At 28.2% G+C, this 19,791-nt stretch overlaps 3 protein-coding genes across 4 annotated transcripts; all 3 read left to right on the forward strand.

Annotated features, from left to right (window-relative positions):
- The first annotated feature begins 3,048 nt into the window (after positions 1 to 3,048).
- Positions 3,049 to 7,170, forward strand: LOC113867220 (AAA-ATPase ASD, mitochondrial-like). 2 transcript variants are annotated; one of them, XM_027502369.1, is made up of 2 exons: positions 3,231 to 4,785; positions 7,157 to 7,170. In XM_027502369.1, exons 1-2 carry the CDS (start codon positions 3,255 to 3,257, stop codon positions 7,168 to 7,170), a joined length of 1,545 nt encoding a protein of 514 aa, XP_027358170.1. In that variant the 5' UTR covers positions 3,231 to 3,254. The 2 variants fall into 2 exon arrangements, with proteins under 2 accessions (XP_027358169.1, XP_027358170.1); XM_027502368.1 differs by lacking the exon at positions 7,157 to 7,170 and having other exon boundaries at positions 3,049 to 4,905.
- A 2,304-nt stretch (positions 7,171 to 9,474) lies between these two features.
- LOC113867333 (AAA-ATPase ASD, mitochondrial-like) lies at positions 9,475 to 11,613 on the forward strand. Its single transcript, XM_027502592.1, has one exon. It carries the CDS (start codon positions 9,622 to 9,624, stop codon positions 11,092 to 11,094), a length of 1,473 nt encoding a protein of 490 aa, XP_027358393.1. The 5' UTR covers positions 9,475 to 9,621; the 3' UTR covers positions 11,095 to 11,613.
- A 2,882-nt stretch (positions 11,614 to 14,495) lies between these two features.
- LOC113867299 (AAA-ATPase ASD, mitochondrial-like) lies at positions 14,496 to 16,990 on the forward strand. The gene has a single exon (XM_027502533.1). It carries the CDS (start codon positions 14,745 to 14,747, stop codon positions 16,254 to 16,256), a length of 1,512 nt encoding a protein of 503 aa, XP_027358334.1. The 5' UTR covers positions 14,496 to 14,744; the 3' UTR covers positions 16,257 to 16,990.
- The last annotated feature ends 2,801 nt before the right edge of the window (positions 16,991 to 19,791 follow it).

The raw sequence follows: 19,791 nt of genomic DNA on the forward strand, positions 1-19,791 counted from the left end.
GTAACGCCGTCGTTGGTGTGGGTTGTGCGGCAGCAGTAGTACTGTCGCTTACATTTTCTGGGTTAGTATCACTACCATCACTTCTGGAATTGCCATTCCCAGAACTAGAATCACTATTTCTTCCTCTATTAGCCATAATACAACGTCCGTTACGTAATATCATGTCAAAACACACAATATAGTCCCACTGGGCGTGCCAATTTGTTTACGGTGAAAAATGACAGTGGTAAACAAATAATCCAAAGATCATTCTGGGGACTGGATTTAGGTCCTCTTTGGATTCTTTTAAGTGTGTTATTAACGTGATGCTCAAATTAACGGCGTAAAAGAGTATTAAGCAAGAATAGTGAATAATAAATGTGCAGAATTAAATCAAACGTAGATGCTTTTACAGAAATGTAGAAAGCAGGAACTAAACAACGTACAAAGACATAAGTAACAAGAACTGAAATTAAAATGCAGAAAGGTAAATGCAGGAATGTAAAGGTGCGTGAATGTAAACGTACGACTCCTCACAACGGCGAACAGCGGCCACCGTAGGTCTCCTCGTAGCTGGTGTCTGGCGCGGTGCAGGGTTTCAGCGTCTCAGAGTATTTAGGTGCGGTGTCTGGGTGCAAAAAGTCGTCCTTTGTAAAATGGTGCTTTGGAGTATTTATAGACATGAAGACTACCATCGTTCTCCTCCTTTTGCGGGCACTTCTTAGTAACTGCCTTCAACTGTTGACGCCCACTATCCACGATTGCTTGTGATCGTGTTGTTGGTTGAGGTTTCTTTCGTAACCGCTATTGCCCACGATCTCCTTTGTGTAGTGGTGAATGTTGATAATTGCTGGTAACCGCTTCTGAAATGACTTAACCTATCAAGACTCTTGTTTTTCTATCTTTCGAGTATTTCTGGGAGAGACTTGAGAGACGGCCTTGGCATAACTTCTCTTTTCGAGCCATTCTGGAGTTTTGAGAACTTTGTCTTGGTCTTGTGGACTTAGAATCTTTTCTTTGTCCATTTCTATTTTTCGAGCGATTCTGGAGGAAATCTAGCGCTCAGTCAGGTTTGTGAACTTAGAATATTTTCTGATCACTTCCTATTTTTTTTGAGCAGTTTTGGGTGTCAGAGACTTGGAAACTCCTCAAAACTCCTCGAAAAGCCATCAGTTTTTTGTGGACTTAGAATATTTTCCTGTTAGTTTTGTTTTTTCGAGCAGTTTTGAGTGTTAGGGACTTGAAAACTCTTCAAAACTTCTCGAAAAGCCATCAGTTTTGTGGACTTAAGTATTTTTCCTTGCCAATTCTATTTTTCGAGTAGTTTTGAGTGTCAGTGATTTGAAAACTCCTTAAAACTCCTCGAAAAAGCCTTCAGTTTTGTGGACTTAGAATATTTTCGTCTTTCAAGCAGTTTTTTGAGAAAAATCAACAATGTTGCAAAAATCGCTAAACATAGCTCGAACTGTGTCCCTTAAAACTAAGTCCTATATAATCTTCCAGGCTTCTTTTTTGCTCCTTTTTTACCCTCAAAATTTTGTCGAAAATAAAATTTCCTACAAAATGATCTTTAACTTAGAAAATTTTCTTTATCCCAAACACATACACACAATCAGAATAGTAACACACATTAATTCAAACCAAATTAAATATAACCATGCATTATATAAATAATCACTATATTACTTAGAATTCAATTTATCGAATTAGCAAATAACAAAACAAAAGGAATATTTTTTTAACAATTTTAAGTCTCAAATTTATTTTAAATATTTAAAAATAACAAATTTTTATTGAAATAATTATATAAAATATTTACAAAAACAACTATTTTCCTTTTTTATTTTATTTTTGAACGAGTAGTTACAGTTATATACAAAAAGAACTTTTACAATGGATATCAATTCCATATGGTTAACTTTCTTTTTGAAGGTTAAGCGTAAGCCTAATTTGTATGGAGAAGTGCTCTATCTAAAGAATGACACGTTGTCAAAACTTTTTTGCTAAATTAAACAACAATTGTGTCCTTCAAAATATAATAGACTTTGCTGAAGATTTTTTTTTTTTATTTCCTGCATTATTATTAAAATGGTAGACCATATTTTTTCTTGTTCTTCTAAGTCAAGTCAATTTATTCTTGATATGGAATGCTAGACTTCTTGTTTTTAATTGATGAAAAGATTATATTAATAAGATTTTAGAACGTGAGTTCAATTTAAGAGTTAGAGAAAGTGAGTTATCTACATGCTTAGGTAACCAGTTTATTTAAAATATTTTAAACTCTTTTAATTATGTAGCCGATAATTTATTGTTAACCTACCCATGTAATATTTATATCTCAATAGTTATTAGCACAATCAAATTTATATTTTATACTATTACATTTGTCTATTAGAAAAGTAAAAGCAAAGAGAGAAAATATATTGAAATGCAAGTTTTTAATTTCAGCATAGAAAATTGGTGCAAGATAACAATAAAAAGTGATTTACTTTGTATTAATGAAAATGATATAACAAGCATAATGCTCAAAGGCCATTGTCTTGTTTAAATACAAGCAGAAAACGCCAACACGCATGCAAATAAAAACTTGAAAGTCATAAATGGCAGCTGAATACAGACAAACATGAGAACCTGCGATTGATATAAAACATTGCTGTCAAAGGGAAACACACACGAAAACAAGCAGAACCTACTTAGTAATTGCAAGGTAGACTATTTTAAAAAAGCTGATTTTTTATCTGTATCTTTTATTATTTTTTTATATACTTGTATTTTAAAGTTAAATGAAAAAGCTTTTATTATCATATTTTGATGTTGATAACATATTTGTGTTGAAGAATGCTAATAAATATCTTTATATCATTAATAGAAGCATATTAAAGATAAAAAGTTCTTTTTTATTATAAAGTATTAACAAAATATTCTCTCATAACTTTAGATATATTTTTTATTATAATTATTAATAAAAATATTTATTTATTATTTTTCTCATATTACCTTCAAAACAGTGGTCATGAAAACCATTTTTTGGTTTTATTTTTTATTTTTTATTATATTTTTAATAATAATAATTGAGAAATAAAAATTTATATATAATATTACATATAGTATTAATTTTTAGTTGTTCAAAAAGGAAACATTTTTCCTTTCAACGTGCAGTATGGGGTGCAGAAAAAATAACACCGACACTCCATTAGTCCATGTCACTCTCTCCTTATAAATACCACGTGTTGAATTCATTGAACAGAAAAGCAGTAACTTAATCTCAGAGAAAGATGGAGATCAAGGAAATGTGGTCACAACTAGGCTCACTCATGGCTAGCATTATGTTTGTATATGCCATGTATGAGCAATTCTTCCCATACCATCTTCGATCCTATGTCAAAAAATACACACACAAATTCACAGGCCTCATGTACCCTTACATCCACATTTCCTTCCCTGAATTCACAGGTGAACGCCTCAAAAAAAGTGAAGCATTCACTACCATCCAAACATACCTTAGTGCAAATTCATCGCAAAAAGCCAAAAGACTCAAAGCTGAAGTGGTTAAAGATAGCCAAACACCACTCGTACTTAGCATGGATGACAATGAAGAGATCACAGATGAGTTCGAAGGTGTTAAAGTGTGGTGGGCTTCAAACCACACCCTCCCACAAACACAAACATTTTCATGGTACCCTTCTTCAGGTGAGAAAAGATTCTTAACTCTTACATTTCACAAACGTTACCGTGACCTCATCACAGGCTCTTACATCCAACATGTGTTGGAACAAGGCAAGAATATTGAAGTGCAAAATAGGACACTGAAGTTGTACACCAACAATCCAAGCAATGATTGGTATGGCTGGAAACGCACCAAGTGGAGCCATGTAACTTTTGAGCACCCTGCAAGTTTTGGGACCCTTGCAATGGACCCAAAGAAGAAAGAAGAGATCAGAAATGATCTTGAAAAGTTCAAGAAGGGAGAAGATTACTATAAAAAAATAGGTAAGGCTTGGAAAAGAGGGTATCTTTTGTATGGTCCTCCGGGTACTGGTAAGTCTACTATGATAGCTGCTATGGCTAATTTCATGAACTATGATGTGTATGATCTTGAACTCACTGCAGTTAAGGAAAACACTGAGCTAAGGAGGCTTTTGATTGAGACATCAAGTAAGTCAATTATAGTGATAGAGGACATTGATTGTTCTCTTGATCTTACGGGCCAAAGGAAAAAGAATAAGAAGGAAAAAGATGAGGATGAGGTTGAACAAGCCAAGAATCCTACTAAGAAACACGAGGAAGATGAAGAGAAGGGAAGTAAAGTGACTCTATCTGGGTTGTTGAATTTCATTGATGGGATTTGGTCAGCTTGTGGAGGAGAAAGGATCATAATTTTCACAACAAATTTTGTGGAGAAGCTTGATCCTGCTTTGATTAGGAGAGGGAGAATGGATAAGCACATAGAAATGTCTTACTGTGGTTTTGAGGCTTTTAAGGTTTTGGCCAAGAACTACTTGGATGTTGAGTCTCATAGTTTGTTTCCTAGAATTGAGAAGTTGTTGGGAGAGACCAATATGACACCTGCTGATGTTGCTGAAAATTTGATGCCTAAGTCAATTGTTGAAGATTCTGAGACTTGCTTGAAGAATCTTGTTGTGTCTATTAAGGAGGCTAAGAAGAAGGCTGAGGAGGATGCAAAGAAAAAGGCTGAGGAGGATGAGGAAGAGAGATTGAAGGCAGAGAAGAAAGAAAAAGAAAAGCTGGCTAAAGAGGAAGAGGTTATAGCTAATGGAAAATCTGAGGAAGGGGCGAAAGAGAATGGTGACAACAATTAGTTTATATTAAGATAAAGATTAAATAACATATAACATATTTCCTTCTTGGTGAAATAATTTATATGTAGTTGCATTATATAATTCAAATATAGTTAAGTTTTTTCCTTTGTTTCAAAAGCAATTAATATGCAGTTGTATCATTGTTTATGGTAATATTTTTTATTTGCTGAAAAAATCGTTACATAGTTATATTTTTATGAATACGTGAAAATGGATATTGAATCAAATTTTTTATAAATTGTTCTCTTGTCTTTGACGAAAAAAATCATAATATTTGAGTTATCAAAAAGAAGACTTTGAATATTTAGAAAGTTATTAAAGAAAATTACGAAGTTCTTTTACTATTACATAATCTTACTATAATCTAAATAAAAATTATAAAAAAAAATATAGAAAGAAAATGTAAATTCATATCTTTTTAGCTGGTGTTTCAATACTTATCTTTATGAGAATTATGACTTTAAAAGTAACAAAAGTAATTTAAGATTATTTAAAGAAAGAATATATTAGAAATGAAAGATTTCAAGATATGCAAATATTAAATTTAATAAGAAAATTTGAATTCTAAAATTGTGATAATTAAAGTATACTCATACAAATTGTTTAACATAACTAATAAGATAAGATTAATAGGCACTTAGTTTTCTAAAATTAATTAAAATTTATTAAGTGTTGATCAATTGATTAAAAAATGATTTGAAGTTATTTTTAAAAACAAATATTATTTAATTAAAGATAAAGTTGGTTAAGATATTTTAAAAAAATAAATAAAAAAGAATTTTTTTTACTCTAAATTTATTAGAAGTGAAGCAAACAACTTTATTATGTAAAAAGAATATGACAATAATTCACCTTAATACTTTTAAGTGTTGAAAATAAATAGTTAAATACTTTAAAAATATTTGCAACTCATACATGAATTTTAAAATGAGTAAAAAATTTAAGTTGATTAATTTTTTTAATAGTAATCGAAGTGACTCAATTAATTATATAAAAATTTTCTTAGAACCAATTATGATTAATCAAGTTCTTTAAAAAAAAAAATTATTTAATTCTGATTTGAAGTGAAAAGAGAATATAAAATTTTTATTGACAACAAATTTATTTTATGTTAATAAATCTAAAATATAAAAAGAAATTTGTAATTTAAAAATCAAGAAGAGTTAACATTATACTTTTATAACTATTTTCGGTAATTTCAATTTATTAGATAAGTATTATTGTTAGAAATAATTTAATTTATTATAAGTTTGTCAAAATCTTAATTACATAGTTAGTTTCTAATTTATTTAAATTATTATAAATATATTTTCATATTGAATGACGGTAAATCCATTCTGATTCATTCATCTTACAATTTTATACATTTTTATTATTTATTTTTGTACCATAAAAATCAACTATATATTCATAACATACCTGTATTAAAATGCTCTTAAATTGCTTCTAATCACAGCTGACCAAATGTTATGTCAAACTACCTCTTGGTTAAATTCATTCAAACGTAAATCTAGTTTAACATTACAGATTATAGCTTTTATGTAGAAACACAATTTAACGTAATATTATTAAAATTTAAAATATACATTTGAGTATAATTTTTACACATAAGAGGAAAAAAAACAAGAAAAAAATGTGTAATAAATGGATTCATGTGATAGAAAAAATAAAAAAGTGAATATATAAATTATTATAAAAAATAGTGTAAAAGCAATAAATTTTATAACGCAGGCGTGCATACCACGTTATTCTTTTGACTCGGCACTGACTCACTTAGCCATGGATGACCTTCATCTTCTCTGCATCAACGTGACGTTTGGGTCGGTTGTCCGCATCAACACCTTTCCGTGGAGAAATTTTGTGTAGTTTTTTGTTTTTATACAAAAAATATTATATAATTTCTCACACGTAAATTATGAGTTATTATTAATTTTACATATAATAATTTAAAATATAAAAAATCATAATTATTAATTTAAAATTATTTTTAAAATATAAATATTTTTTAATTTTAAAATATTTAAAAGCCACAATCTAAGTATATAATAATTTTTTTCAAATTCATAAGTATCGTAGTAAGAATTTCAAAAAAATTTCCTTTTCATAGCATTACTTCGAAATGCAAGTGGGTCACACTTTTTTTTTTCCTTATTTTGAGTTGAAATAAAATTATTATAAATAATAATTTTTTAAAATATTTATTACAGTTACCTTTTTAAATACTTATTTAGTTACCCTATAAACTTTTATTATCAATTTAGTGAATTTACTCCTCTCTTATTGGACGTGAATTTATACAACAACGGTGCATATTATAACAATAGTTAATAATAATATTTGTCTAGTATCACGCAAAGGATTGTCAAGTTAAGGAAAGAGAAAAATAAAAAAGTGTAATTAGCAGTATAATAAAAAATTTCAAAAATTAAAAATCCATGTCATCATTATATAGATTTGTTTGTAAAGCTATTTATAAGGATTCCCTCAATTTTAATGTGTTGAAAAATATATTAAAAAAATCTGTCAACATGAATCTAATATAAGTTATAATTAATAGTGCAAAGATACACATAATTTCATACCCATTTAAATATAAATTCAAACATACACATAATATGATGAATGTATCTTATTTATCTGGCAAAACCAAATATAAATAATTAAATAGCTGTATAAATATTTTGGTTAATTTATGCATAAATATAAATATTTGACTTAATTATATTTTTAATTTTTTATATTTAAATTTATGCATAATTTATTTAATTTTAAATTATTTAAATGATGTTTTTTATATTAAAATTTCTTTTAATAACTATAGAAATGTGACATATTATTGAATTATCTAAAATATAAAATTATATAAAATATTTAATAAAAAATATAATATGCAAAATGTATACACTTTTTTGTTTTGTTATTTATATATTTTTCCTTTATAAATATAAACAAATCAATAATACATCATACCTATAATTTGATATGTTTTTATTAATCATTGAATAAATTTTAAGATAAAATTTATTTGAATAATTAAAAAATTATAAAGATTATTTTTAATAAATAAAAAGTCAGGAGAATTAAATTTGGATATAAGCTAAAATACAAGAAACTTAAAAGCATTGAAAGTAACCTTTTTTTGAATTGGGTCTGCATATATTTTTTTAAAAACATTTATTTTATGTATTTCATGGTTAAATTTTTATTATAAATTTTATATTTTTAAAATTAATTAAACTATTTATCCCAAACTCTTAGCTTCACCTATAAATTTAACCCACTGAAAAATTTCATCCTAATGAAGCTCACACGAAAGAGGAGGCATTTAAAAATTCTATCTACAACTCATTGATTTGGTTCATAATTTATCTCATGTTATTAAATGAAAATGCATTATAACAATATTATCCATTGACATTAAGGGTAAGTTTTTTAGAATATCAATAAATTTGTGTGTGTGTATATATATATATATATATATAAAACATGTTACAATTATAAATTTGTTTCTAAAAATATCAATAAATATATAATTTTTTATTTAAGCAATATTGTACATAACAATAATTTATATTTAATATACTGATATTATTAAATTTGTAGTTTCTAATAAAATATATTACTTATTAATTTTTTATCATGTATAATATGCATAAATTTAAAAAAGTAATATATAAAAATAACAATAAATACTCGAATATAAGAGTGGAATCATTTTGACTGAGTAGTTGAGCTAACCCTCTGTTTTTCGAAGGGTTCTCCACCAATTAAATGAACCCACACGGCAATTTCATCGTTTACGAAGCTTCGAGAAAATGAGCAGGCATTTAAATACAATCAATTATAATGCCTCTTTATTTAATACAAGAGAACTTTTTTTAAATATCTTTCTGATAAAAATTTATTAAAATAAGAAAGTATAATATTAAATTGAAAATAAACAATAAAATTTACTTAATTTCTAACCAATTTTATCCTTATCTTACTCTTCCAGATAACAATCACCATTTTGTAAGTTTGCGCAATCTTTATTTTATTTTTATTTCCTTTTCTTATACCTCTATTTCTTTGTCATTACGTTATTTTTTATATTTTGTCCTTTTTTTTTTCTATTTATATCTTGTAGATTAAAACTACTCATTCGATGTCACTAACGCATAAATTGTGTTAGAAATTAAATTTCTTAGAAAATAAATTTAAATTAAACTGAAAATAATTCAAATTAAATTTTTTATCATCATAAAAAAATATAAATCCAAGTTAAACATTTTATAAATAAAAATAAATTCAAATTAAACTCTTTGTCATCATAAATAAAAGGACAAATTCAAGTTGAAATTGTTTACTTAATTATTAAGAAAGGTCCACTTTCAAAATTTTATAAATAAGTGATGTTATAGAATATTCAATTTTATAATAAAATAGTTTATTATTTAATTTTTATTGTACAAAGTTTTTTTTTAGAAAAAAAATTTAACTAGTTTTTTTTAATGGTTGTTTGAGCATGTAATTAATTATTAACAAAATCAAAATTTTATTGAGTGTATTAATTTTTTCATTAAAAAATTTATTTTTTTAAGTATTTATATTTTTCGTAACAAGTGTATTTCAACTAAACAATTTATTTTCATTGCAAACAAACGCGCAAAGTTGTCCCAGTTCATTTTATAATATGATTGAATTCAAATTTTAAGAACTACAATTATGTCAGAGTTGAGTAACTCGAACAAAAGAAACGCTTACCAACAACACAAACTGAATCTAGTCACAACCCTTTGCAGATACAAAACAATCACACAAGATTGGTGAGGGGTCAAATAACATGCATCAGATGTGGACACAATTAGGGTCACTCATGGCCACAAGCATGTTCATATACACCATTTTCATGCGCTTATTCCCCCCTCCTCTTCAAGCCCGTCTTAGGAAGTACACTCACAAACTCACCTCTTTTGTGTACCCTTACATCAGAATCACGTTCCATGAATTCACTGGTGAACGCCTCATGAGGAGTGAGGCTTACAATGCCATCCAAACCTACCTCAGTGAACACTCTTCCAAACAAGCCACAAAGCTTAAAGCTGAACTGGTCAAAGTCAAAGACACACACACCCCATTAGTCCTTAGCATGGATGATAACGAAGAAATCATAGAAGAGTTCCAAGGAGTGAAGCTTTGGTGGAGTTCTTACAAAATCACCCCAAAGACACAGTCTTTTTCTTTTCACCCTGCTTCAGATGAAAGAAGGTACTTCAAACTCACATTTCACAAGCGCTATAGAAGCCTCATAACCGAGTGTTACCTAAAACATGTGTTGGAAGAAGCAAAGGCTATTGAGATGAAGAATAGGCAACTTAAGCTTTATACTAATAGCAAGACAAGGTGGAGTCATGTGGTTTTTGAGCATCCTGCAACCTTTGAAACACTTGCAATGAACCCAACGAAGAAAGAGGATGTTATCAATGACCTCGTCAAGTTCAAAAGTGGGAGAAGTTACTATGCCAAAATTGGTAAGGCTTGGAAAAGAGGGTACTTGCTATATGGTCCTCCAGGTACAGGGAAATCGACTATGATAGCTGCTATGGCTAATTTCATGAACTATGATGTGTATGATCTTGAATTGACAGCAGTTAAGGATAATTCAGATTTGAGAAGGTTATTGATCAACACTTGTAGTAAGTCAGTTATAGTGATTGAAGACATTGATTGTTCACTTGATCTCACTGGCCAAAGGAAGAAGAAAAAAGATGGTAAAGAAAGAAAAGGTTGCGTTAAAAGGGGTGATAGAGATGATGATGATGATGATGATAATGAGAAAGGTAGCAAGGTAACACTTTCTGGGCTATTGAATGTTATAGATGGGATTTGGTCAGGTTGTGGGGGAGAGAGGATCGTGGTTTTCACAACAAATTTTGTTGAGAAGCTTGATCCAGCTTTGATTAGGAGAGGGAGGATGGATAAGCACATAGAATTGTCCTATTGTTGCTATGAGGCATTCAAAGTGCTTGCCAAGAATTACTTGGATGTCGAGTTTCACCATTTGTTTCCTAGAATTGAGAAATTGTTGGAAGAGACAAAGATGACCCCTGCTGATGTAGCTGAGAATTTGATGCCAAAGTCATTGAATGAAGAAGTGGACACTTCCCTGTTAAACTTGATTCATGCTCTTGAGATGTCTAAGGAAGATGCAGAAAGAAAGAAGGAAGAGACAGAAAAGGAGCAATTTAATGTGCAAGAGAATGCACTTAGTGAAAATCATGGTGAAGAAATGGAAGACAATGGTGTTATTATTTGATTGAGCTTTTACTAAAAATAGTTAGTGACATCTGTGTATTCACCCTTTCGGTGGCAAATTCTATGTAGAACTTGAATATCTGTGTGTCCCTATGTTTGAATATTTTCTTGGGCAAATAATGAAGAATGTTGTTCAAACATTCTATTAGACTATGGATCAACTTCACATCATTTTAGTTTCTTTTTCAAATATTACTCAATAATGGTTGGTCCAATGAACATGAAATTTAATTTTAAACAAACTTTATAATCATCTGTATCACGGTATAATTGGATTTGATGGTCATTAGATAGCCCAGTTGAAAAGGTGCGTTTTCATCCAAGTTGTTGTTTGCTTTTCTCACTGATCTTCCATGGTGTACGCTGTTTGAAGCCTTGAAGGCAAAGAGAAAATTTAAGTTATTATAAAGTGTTCATAAAGCCTTCTGGCACATAGAATAAAGAATTTGTTAAAGTTATCTTATGAGATAAATATTTTTTTTTTTTCATGTGAACTAATGAAGTTAAGACATTCTATTAATTTTTTACAGATACAAAATCTTGTTAGTCTACTAATTAAGATGAAAGATAACTTATACAAATCCATAAAACAAAACAAAACAAATACACCAGGGAGAGGATGATGTGTTGTAAGGATTTAAAAATATAATGATTCTTTGTAATAATTAACATGTTTATTTGTTTTTTTTAATAGCTTCTACACTCTTTTTTCAAGTAAGGAATGTAGTTGATTTTAGAGAGCGACCAAGTCCTTATAATATAAGTGGAATACGGATTAAAAATACAAAGTATTGTGAGAACAATACTTATATTGCTGAGTTTTATTATGAGAATAAAACTCTTAATATATTGAGTTACTATGTTTATTAACTAATAGTTCATATTACGTCATTTTTATTTTATGTAATTACTTCAATAAGCATTCCAATATTTAGTTAAGTTTTATCAGTATTTTAATTTTTCTAACTGCGCATAATTATTACTCTTTCTATACATCTTAGCGAGTCCAAACAGAACTAAATTAAAACAATGCAAGTGGGTGATTTTGACATGAATATAACCACAAACTATATTATATTTGAAAAAAAAAAAAAAAAAGGGTCTGCCAAATGGTAAGAATTTGTACAACTTTTTACCTAAAAATCGTGTCAGTGTGAAAGTGATCAAGATTAAAAAAAATAAAAATAAACGATTTGACCGAGTCAAACCCGGCGTTGATATTCAGTTTTTGTTACTTTTTATCAGATTTGATTTCACATTGTTCAGCAATTTTCTTGCGAAAAAATGTTGTCATAATAATGTTATTCAGAATTAGATGAAATTACAAAAAAAAAAAAAAGCATTTATATTCTAGTTTTTCTGTTTCGACTTCAATGTTGAAAAATAATTATCTCTTTTTTTTTAAAATCTTACAGTTAATTTTTCAAATTATAGACTAAACCAGACATATACTTAATAAAAGATCAAACAACTAAGTACCTCACCAAATCATTATCATGCAATGTTACCTTTTTGCCGTCATTTTTTCATTTCATTCTCTAAATTGGAACCGTTTTGTGGAAGAAAATGACAATTATGTATTTCATGGCGGAATTTAATAAAGAATAGATAACAAGTACAGCCATCACACATAGTTAATTGCTACAAACTATGCATGATGCACAATATTGGACACAAATGATGTGTATTGTAATTTATATATTGCAAGTTGGGGCAAAATAATGAAAAAAAGTAAATAAAAATACAAATAGCTTAAGTAATATAGATCAATAGTGCATGAATCATAAGTGTGAATCAGAAGAATATCGATTAATTAAGCTATGTATGAACTTGATGACTTCATACACTTACTTAAGCTAACGTATGTGCCTTAACTTTTTTCTCTGAAACCAAAGGATCCTTCCTTGAAATTACGACACTATTCTCTTTACAAAGTAGACCCAAGAGGTCTTTGTTCATCTTTTGTCAATTATGGTTCAATTTAGATAAATTTATATGAAAATATTTATAAGAGAAAAAATAATATAAAAATAAATAATATTTTTATAAGTTAAAAGTAGTCCCAAGAAGACTTACTATATATTGTTTGAAATTAATATATTTAAACTGTTAAAAATCCCACACTAAATACAAAACCTTGGATAAGTTATTCTCATCACTGTTTGACACGCACATAGCCATCGCTGAATAAGAGAGCAGAGACGTGTCCGCGTTATAAAATAAGAGGTGTATTTATTATACCCTTTAAATATTTATTAATTTTTTAAAATTATTTTATGTCTAAAATTTTTTATAACTATATTATTATTATTATTATAAGTATTTTATATAAAAGTTTTAAACGAGTAGTAATAATACTAACTTTTACTTAATTTTTATTTTGATAAAGGTTCTAAATAGTTAACATGTAAATGTTATTAACTAGTACGCAAAATGTAATTGAAAAAAAAATAAAAAAAATTTGCAAAAAATAGAAAAGGGTAGAAGAAGACAGGGTCAACGTCAACAAAGAGGAGAGGCTGCTTTTGATATGACAAATCGGGGTGACTACCAATGCCGGATGTGAACGGAGCTTTGACATTTTGCACCGTCTCAACTTGTTTCCTAAGAAATCCCATCAATATTTGTCATACTTATATTCTAATTCAAAACCAATATTCATGTCACTTTCGTTTCAATTACTCACTAAATAATTATATATGTTATTTGTAAATCAATATTTATGTATTTTAGAAAAATGTTTATTAAACACCCTATATTCTGAAACAATAAAAATAAAAATAGAATATGACAAAAAGATAAATGTATTCAAATAAAAGATATTAATATACTTTGATAGTGTTAAATGGGATATTATCAATCTTGGTGTATCTATCTAGTGTGGTTGTTAAGTTATCTCCTATTTAATTTTTATTTTAAAATATATCATATCAATTTAGAAGTTAAAATATATGACTTAGATTTATTAATATTAGGTGTTCAATCTAAATACTACTATTTAATAGTTTTTTAAAAATTAAAATTGATCAGACTAATTGTTAAATCATTTATAATATTTTTATAGTTATGTATATTAAATTTCACGTGATTTAAATATTTATAGGTATTTTATTTAAAATTTAATATTTATTTATATTTTAAAAATATATTATTTATTAATATAAAATAATATGATGAATTATTTATAAGTTTATTTTTTTTTAAATTATTTATTTAATAAGGATTTTTATGTCAATACTTATATTAATTACTTTTAAATTATATAAAATTATTAAATAATGTAAGTATTAAAATTTGATATTTTTGTGAATTAATCATGACTCAAAATATATTTATACTATAACCTAAATATCAATTTAATATTTTTCTTTTTTCTTTTTTCTTTTTTACTTTGATGACAACATATCACTTCAATACATTTATTATTTTTCAATCTTCTCTTTATGACTTTTTGGCTCCATATAGTTGAAAAGAAGTGCCAATGGTGTATTTTACTTGTACAAATTGAATGATTCTCCTTGGAGATTTAGACTGTACACAATTACCTTGTTGCATCAAATCCAGAAAACCAGCACAAAAACATTCGACTCAAATGCTATAAATCAGAGCAGCACACAAAATAAGCCAAAGATCAAAGAGAAGGAAGAGATAATGAGGGAGCTATGGGCACAAATGGGGTCACTAATGGCCACAGTTGTGTTTGTCTACACAATTTTTGAGCGTTTCTTCCCACCTCACTTTCGTGACCGTTTTCAAGCCTACACACAAAAATTAACCAACCACTTCAACCCTTATGTCCAAATAACCTTCCCTGAGTTCTCTGGTGAACGCCTAAAAAAGAGTGAAGCATACACTGCCATCCAAACATACCTTAGTGCAAACTCATCACAAAGAGCCAAAAGACTCAAAGCTGAAGTGGTTAAAGATAGCCAAACACCACTGGTCCTTAGCATGGATGACAATGAAGAGATCACAGATGAGTTCAAAGGTGTCAAAGTGTGGTGGAGTGCAAACAAATCAAGCACCAACACACAAAGGTATAACCCCTTTTCATATTATGCCCCCCCAGATGAAAAAAGGTTCTACAAACTCACTTTTCACAAAAGTTTCCGTGACCTCATCACTATGTCTTACATAAAACATGTCTTGGAAGAGGGAAAGGAACTTGAAATGAGGAATAGACAGTTGAAGCTTTACACCAACAATCCTAGTAGTGGTTGGTATGGTTACAAGCAATCAAAGTGGAGCCACATAGTTTTTGAGCACCCTGCAACGTTTGAGACGCTTGCAATGGAGCAGAAAAAGAAGGAAGAGATATTGAAGGACCTTGTCAAATTCAAGAAAGGGAAAGAGTATTATGCAAAAATAGGTAAGGCTTGGAAAAGAGGGTATCTTTTGTATGGTCCTCCAGGTACTGGTAAGTCTACTATGATAGCTGCTATTGCTAATTTCATGAACTATGATTTGTATGATCTTGAGTTGACTGCAGTAAAAGATAACACTGAGTTAAGAAAGTTACTGATTGAGACTCCAAGTAAGTCTGTTATAGTGATTGAAGATATTGATTGTTCTCTTGATCTTACTGGCCAAAGGAAACAGAAAAAGGAAACGAGTGATGATGAGGAACCAAAGGATCCTATTAGGAGGAATGAAGAGGAGAATAACAAAAGTAGTAAAGTAACTCTATCTGGGTTGTTGAATTTCATTGATGGGATTTGGTCATCTTGTGGGGGAGAAAGGATCATAATTTTCACAACCAACTATGTGGAGAAACTTGATCCTGCTCTCATTAGGAGGGGAAGGATGGATAAGCACATAGAGATGTCCTATTGTTGCTATGAACCATTCAAAGTGCTTGCCAAGAACTACTTGGATGTAGAGTCACACCATTTGTTTGGTAAAATTGAGAAATTGTTGAAAGAGACTGATATGTCACCTGCTGATGTTGCTGAGAATTTGATGCCAAAGTCTGTGGATGAAGATGTGGAAACTTGCTTGCAGAAATTGATTGATGCTCTTGAGATGGCCAAGGAGGAAGCAAGGAAAAAGGCAGAAGAAGAAGCAAGGTTGAAGGAGGAGAAAGAGAAGGAAGAATGTACTAGGATGGAAGAGAAAAATAAGGAGAAAACTAGGGAGGATGTGAAGGAAAATGGTTTCCATTGATCAATTTAGATAGATTCACTAGTTGCTAGTTACTGCCACTATTAGGATTTGAAATATCTACCAATTGTCCCAATGTCCCAATGTAGCTTCTTGGCTATGTAACAATTGACATGCTGTGTGGTTCAATTTCTGTTTTCCATGTCTTTTGCTCTTTCTAGTGTCTCTTACAGTAACAATTACATCGATATTCTCATTCCATTTCAGATTGTGGCCTTTTGAAATATCGAATATACTACGTAGTTCATGGTAGAACTAAATATTTTCAAGGACCAAAAATGCTAATCAGTTGAAAAAATGCAGTTTAAAGATGTTAATTGTTACTATATGGAAGAAGTGGTTGGTTTGAATATAAAAGATACTAATCAAATTAACAACAAATGATTATACTTTTCATTTCAATTACAAGGAATTGGTCTTTGGATATAAATAATTGATTCACTCTTCCAACCCTCAAATATAACAGTCCCCTGCTGATTAAAGTTATTTTGTTCTTGGATCTTTGGCACGTTTGTTGATAACTGAGAAATCCAGTTATACTGCATTTCCAAAAATTTGGAGTGTATTCGTGGTTCTGTATATAGATTACACACAGGACTTGAATATTGATTTTTCTTTTATGGATTATAAGCAAATCATTCAAGGATATTACATTTAATTTAAAATCTTAAGGTATCAAGTTGTTGTTATTATTTATATATTATTCATTTTTTTTAATTTTATTTAATATGAGACATTTTTATTCACAATTATACCTACATAATTATCACCATTATATTTGCCAGTTGAATTGAATCCTGTTGAAAAAAATAATTGACTTCCTGGTCAACAGATGTCGTTTCAAAGTATCTCGTTTCCAATGACAAATTTTTATTTTATTTTTATCAAGAAAGCTCAATAATCTTTGGTTTTAAGCAATCTGATTTTCTTTCTTTCACATACACAATTCAATTTTTCCACATTTCAATTGATTCCCTAGTCAACAGATGTCATTTCGAAATATCTTTTCATTATCTTTTAAATTAACAAATATTCCTTATATTTCATGGGCATTTTTAATTTATAAAATATAAAATATTATTTTAAACATTTAAAATCACAAAGATAAGCTCAATTAGTTTATAAAAATTATAAATAATAAAGACCGAAAGGAAAGTATTTTAAAGTATAAAAGAACGCATTGTTAATTTAAAATATTTAACTCTTAAAATTAAAGAAGTTAATGATTATGTGTTATTTTTTTAAAAAAAAAATATTATAAGAGTTTGTTTAGAATAACATTAATTTCATGTAGGGGTGTTAAAATAGGCATAGTTCAATGGGCTGGCCCACATAGTCCACCAAAATTGATGAGCTGAGGTAAATATTATAAATCCACCAACCTGTCTCGTCTTACTTAATTAAAATGCAGGCAAATGACGAGTCAAGGCTAGCTGGCCCATAGAGCCCAAAATTTATTTTTTAAAATAAAAAATAATTAAATATTAATAAAGTATTAATTTTTATTAATATAAAAATATTTTTTAAATATTTTTTAATTATTTATTATAATTTTTTTTGTTCATTTTTTATGTGTTAGTCTATTAATTTAACGACTCACTAATTTTTTTATTTTTAATTTTTTTAGCGGGCTGACCTGTTAGCCCATTCTTAAACAGAACGAACTCATATTAGTCCACTTTTAGGTGAACTTTTGGTGGAATTGAATAAGCTGACCCATTTTACTATCCCTAATTTTATAGCGTCTAGATATATTTATTTAAATAAACATAAATTTGCTTAAATGCAAAAAAAAAAAAGTATTATTAAAAATTCACTTAAACTCAAAATCATATATTTTTACTATTCAAGCCCATCTCTCTCTGACTTGGATACATATTTCAGCAAAACTTATTAAAGTAAGTTATAAAAATTATAAACTATTTTATAAGTTCAAATAAGTTCTCTGTAAGCTTTTTCAAAAGTACTTTATCAATCATTTTATAAATGTCCCAATACTGCTTTCTGACAACATCAGTTTTATTTGTAAGTGTGCTTAGGGTATTAACTTATTCTCAAATGATCATGACATCTATAATAAAAGAAGATGAAGCAGATACCCTTTTTAAAATATGTATGTTCTACAAGGATAACCTTCTTAAATGAGAGGAAGATGCATGCTTCCTTCATCTGAACTATGCCTCAGTTACAACACCAAAAAAATTTAGAAAGTGACTCAAATTTATTAATTGATGATTTTAAAAAAATATTATTAACTTTTTATTACAACTTACTCTTGAGATATCAAACTTACATTGATGAGCTAGGAATATATCAAGAGCTGGAATTTCAGAATTAAGCCCAATATGTCATAATATGTCATCAGAGCCCAGATTCAAATAGTTGAAAAAAAAAAGGAATAAAGGATCAAACAAACAAAAATTAGATCTATGGCATTAAAAAAAGTAATTTTTAAAAATAGTAAATGTTGACAATAAAAAGAAAACAAAAGCATACAGTATAAGTCCAAAAACTTAAAGTTCTAAACGCAAAATAACAAAAAATAAAAATTAACTAGCCTAACCATATTAAAATCTTAATACCTATAAAATATAAAATAAGTGTATGAAAATGTAATGATAGTAAATTGTTAATTTAGAATCTTAGCTAGTTTGAGGTTATATTCGTGGTACTTTAAAGAGATTCTTACCACCATCACAACCACATTGAAGTCTATCAAATATAGTAAATTTTAAATTTTCCCGTTAAATTGATTTCAAAGTCAAGAGATGTTACTTCGAAATGTCTCTTGTTGTTAGTTTTCTTAAAAAATAATTAACAAATATTTCTTACATTTTATGAGATTTTTTATGAAATATAAAAGCTATTATTTAAAGAGTTAGGATGTGTTGATATTATGTGTTAAATTTGGACACTTATATCACTTGATAACTTTTCATAGTATATAAGATTGAGTAATTTGACCATTAAATTATCTTATATTATTTTCATGATCATATATATATATATATATATATATATATATTATTTTTTATAATAAATTATAAATTTAATCTACCTAATAAGAATCTTCAAACAAACAGTTAAATTAATTAAGCTTATAATTTATAAAAAATATTAAATAATATAAGAATATTTAATTTTATTTAAAATTTTTAAATTATATAAATAAGTGTGATTAATTTAAATAGAATAAAAAAATCAGATTGAAAGAAAAACATTAAGTATTAAAAATAGGTTAGTTAATGCAAAAAAATTAAATCTTAAATCTTAAAAATAGAGAGTTGAAGGATGATAACGTTATTTGTAAACAGGAATGAAAACTTCATTGGGATTATAAATATTGAATACAGCAGCTGGCTCTAGAAACCCTTTTGCCTCTTTCCTTCCTGAGGAAAAATTCCTTGTCCAAGTTGTAGTAATTTCACACAAAATAACAAAATAGCATAACTTCCAAAGTAACTCTGCTGACCTGTCATTTTGTTTTTATCTTATTTTTTCTAATAAATTGCTTGCTATATTAAAAAGTATTTAATTT

This window comes from Abrus precatorius, unplaced genomic scaffold, assembly GCF_003935025.1.
Source record: "Abrus precatorius isolate BTA unplaced genomic scaffold, Abrus_2018 Scaffold5, whole genome shotgun sequence".
Classification (NCBI taxonomy): domain Eukaryota; kingdom Viridiplantae; phylum Streptophyta; class Magnoliopsida; order Fabales; family Fabaceae; genus Abrus; species Abrus precatorius.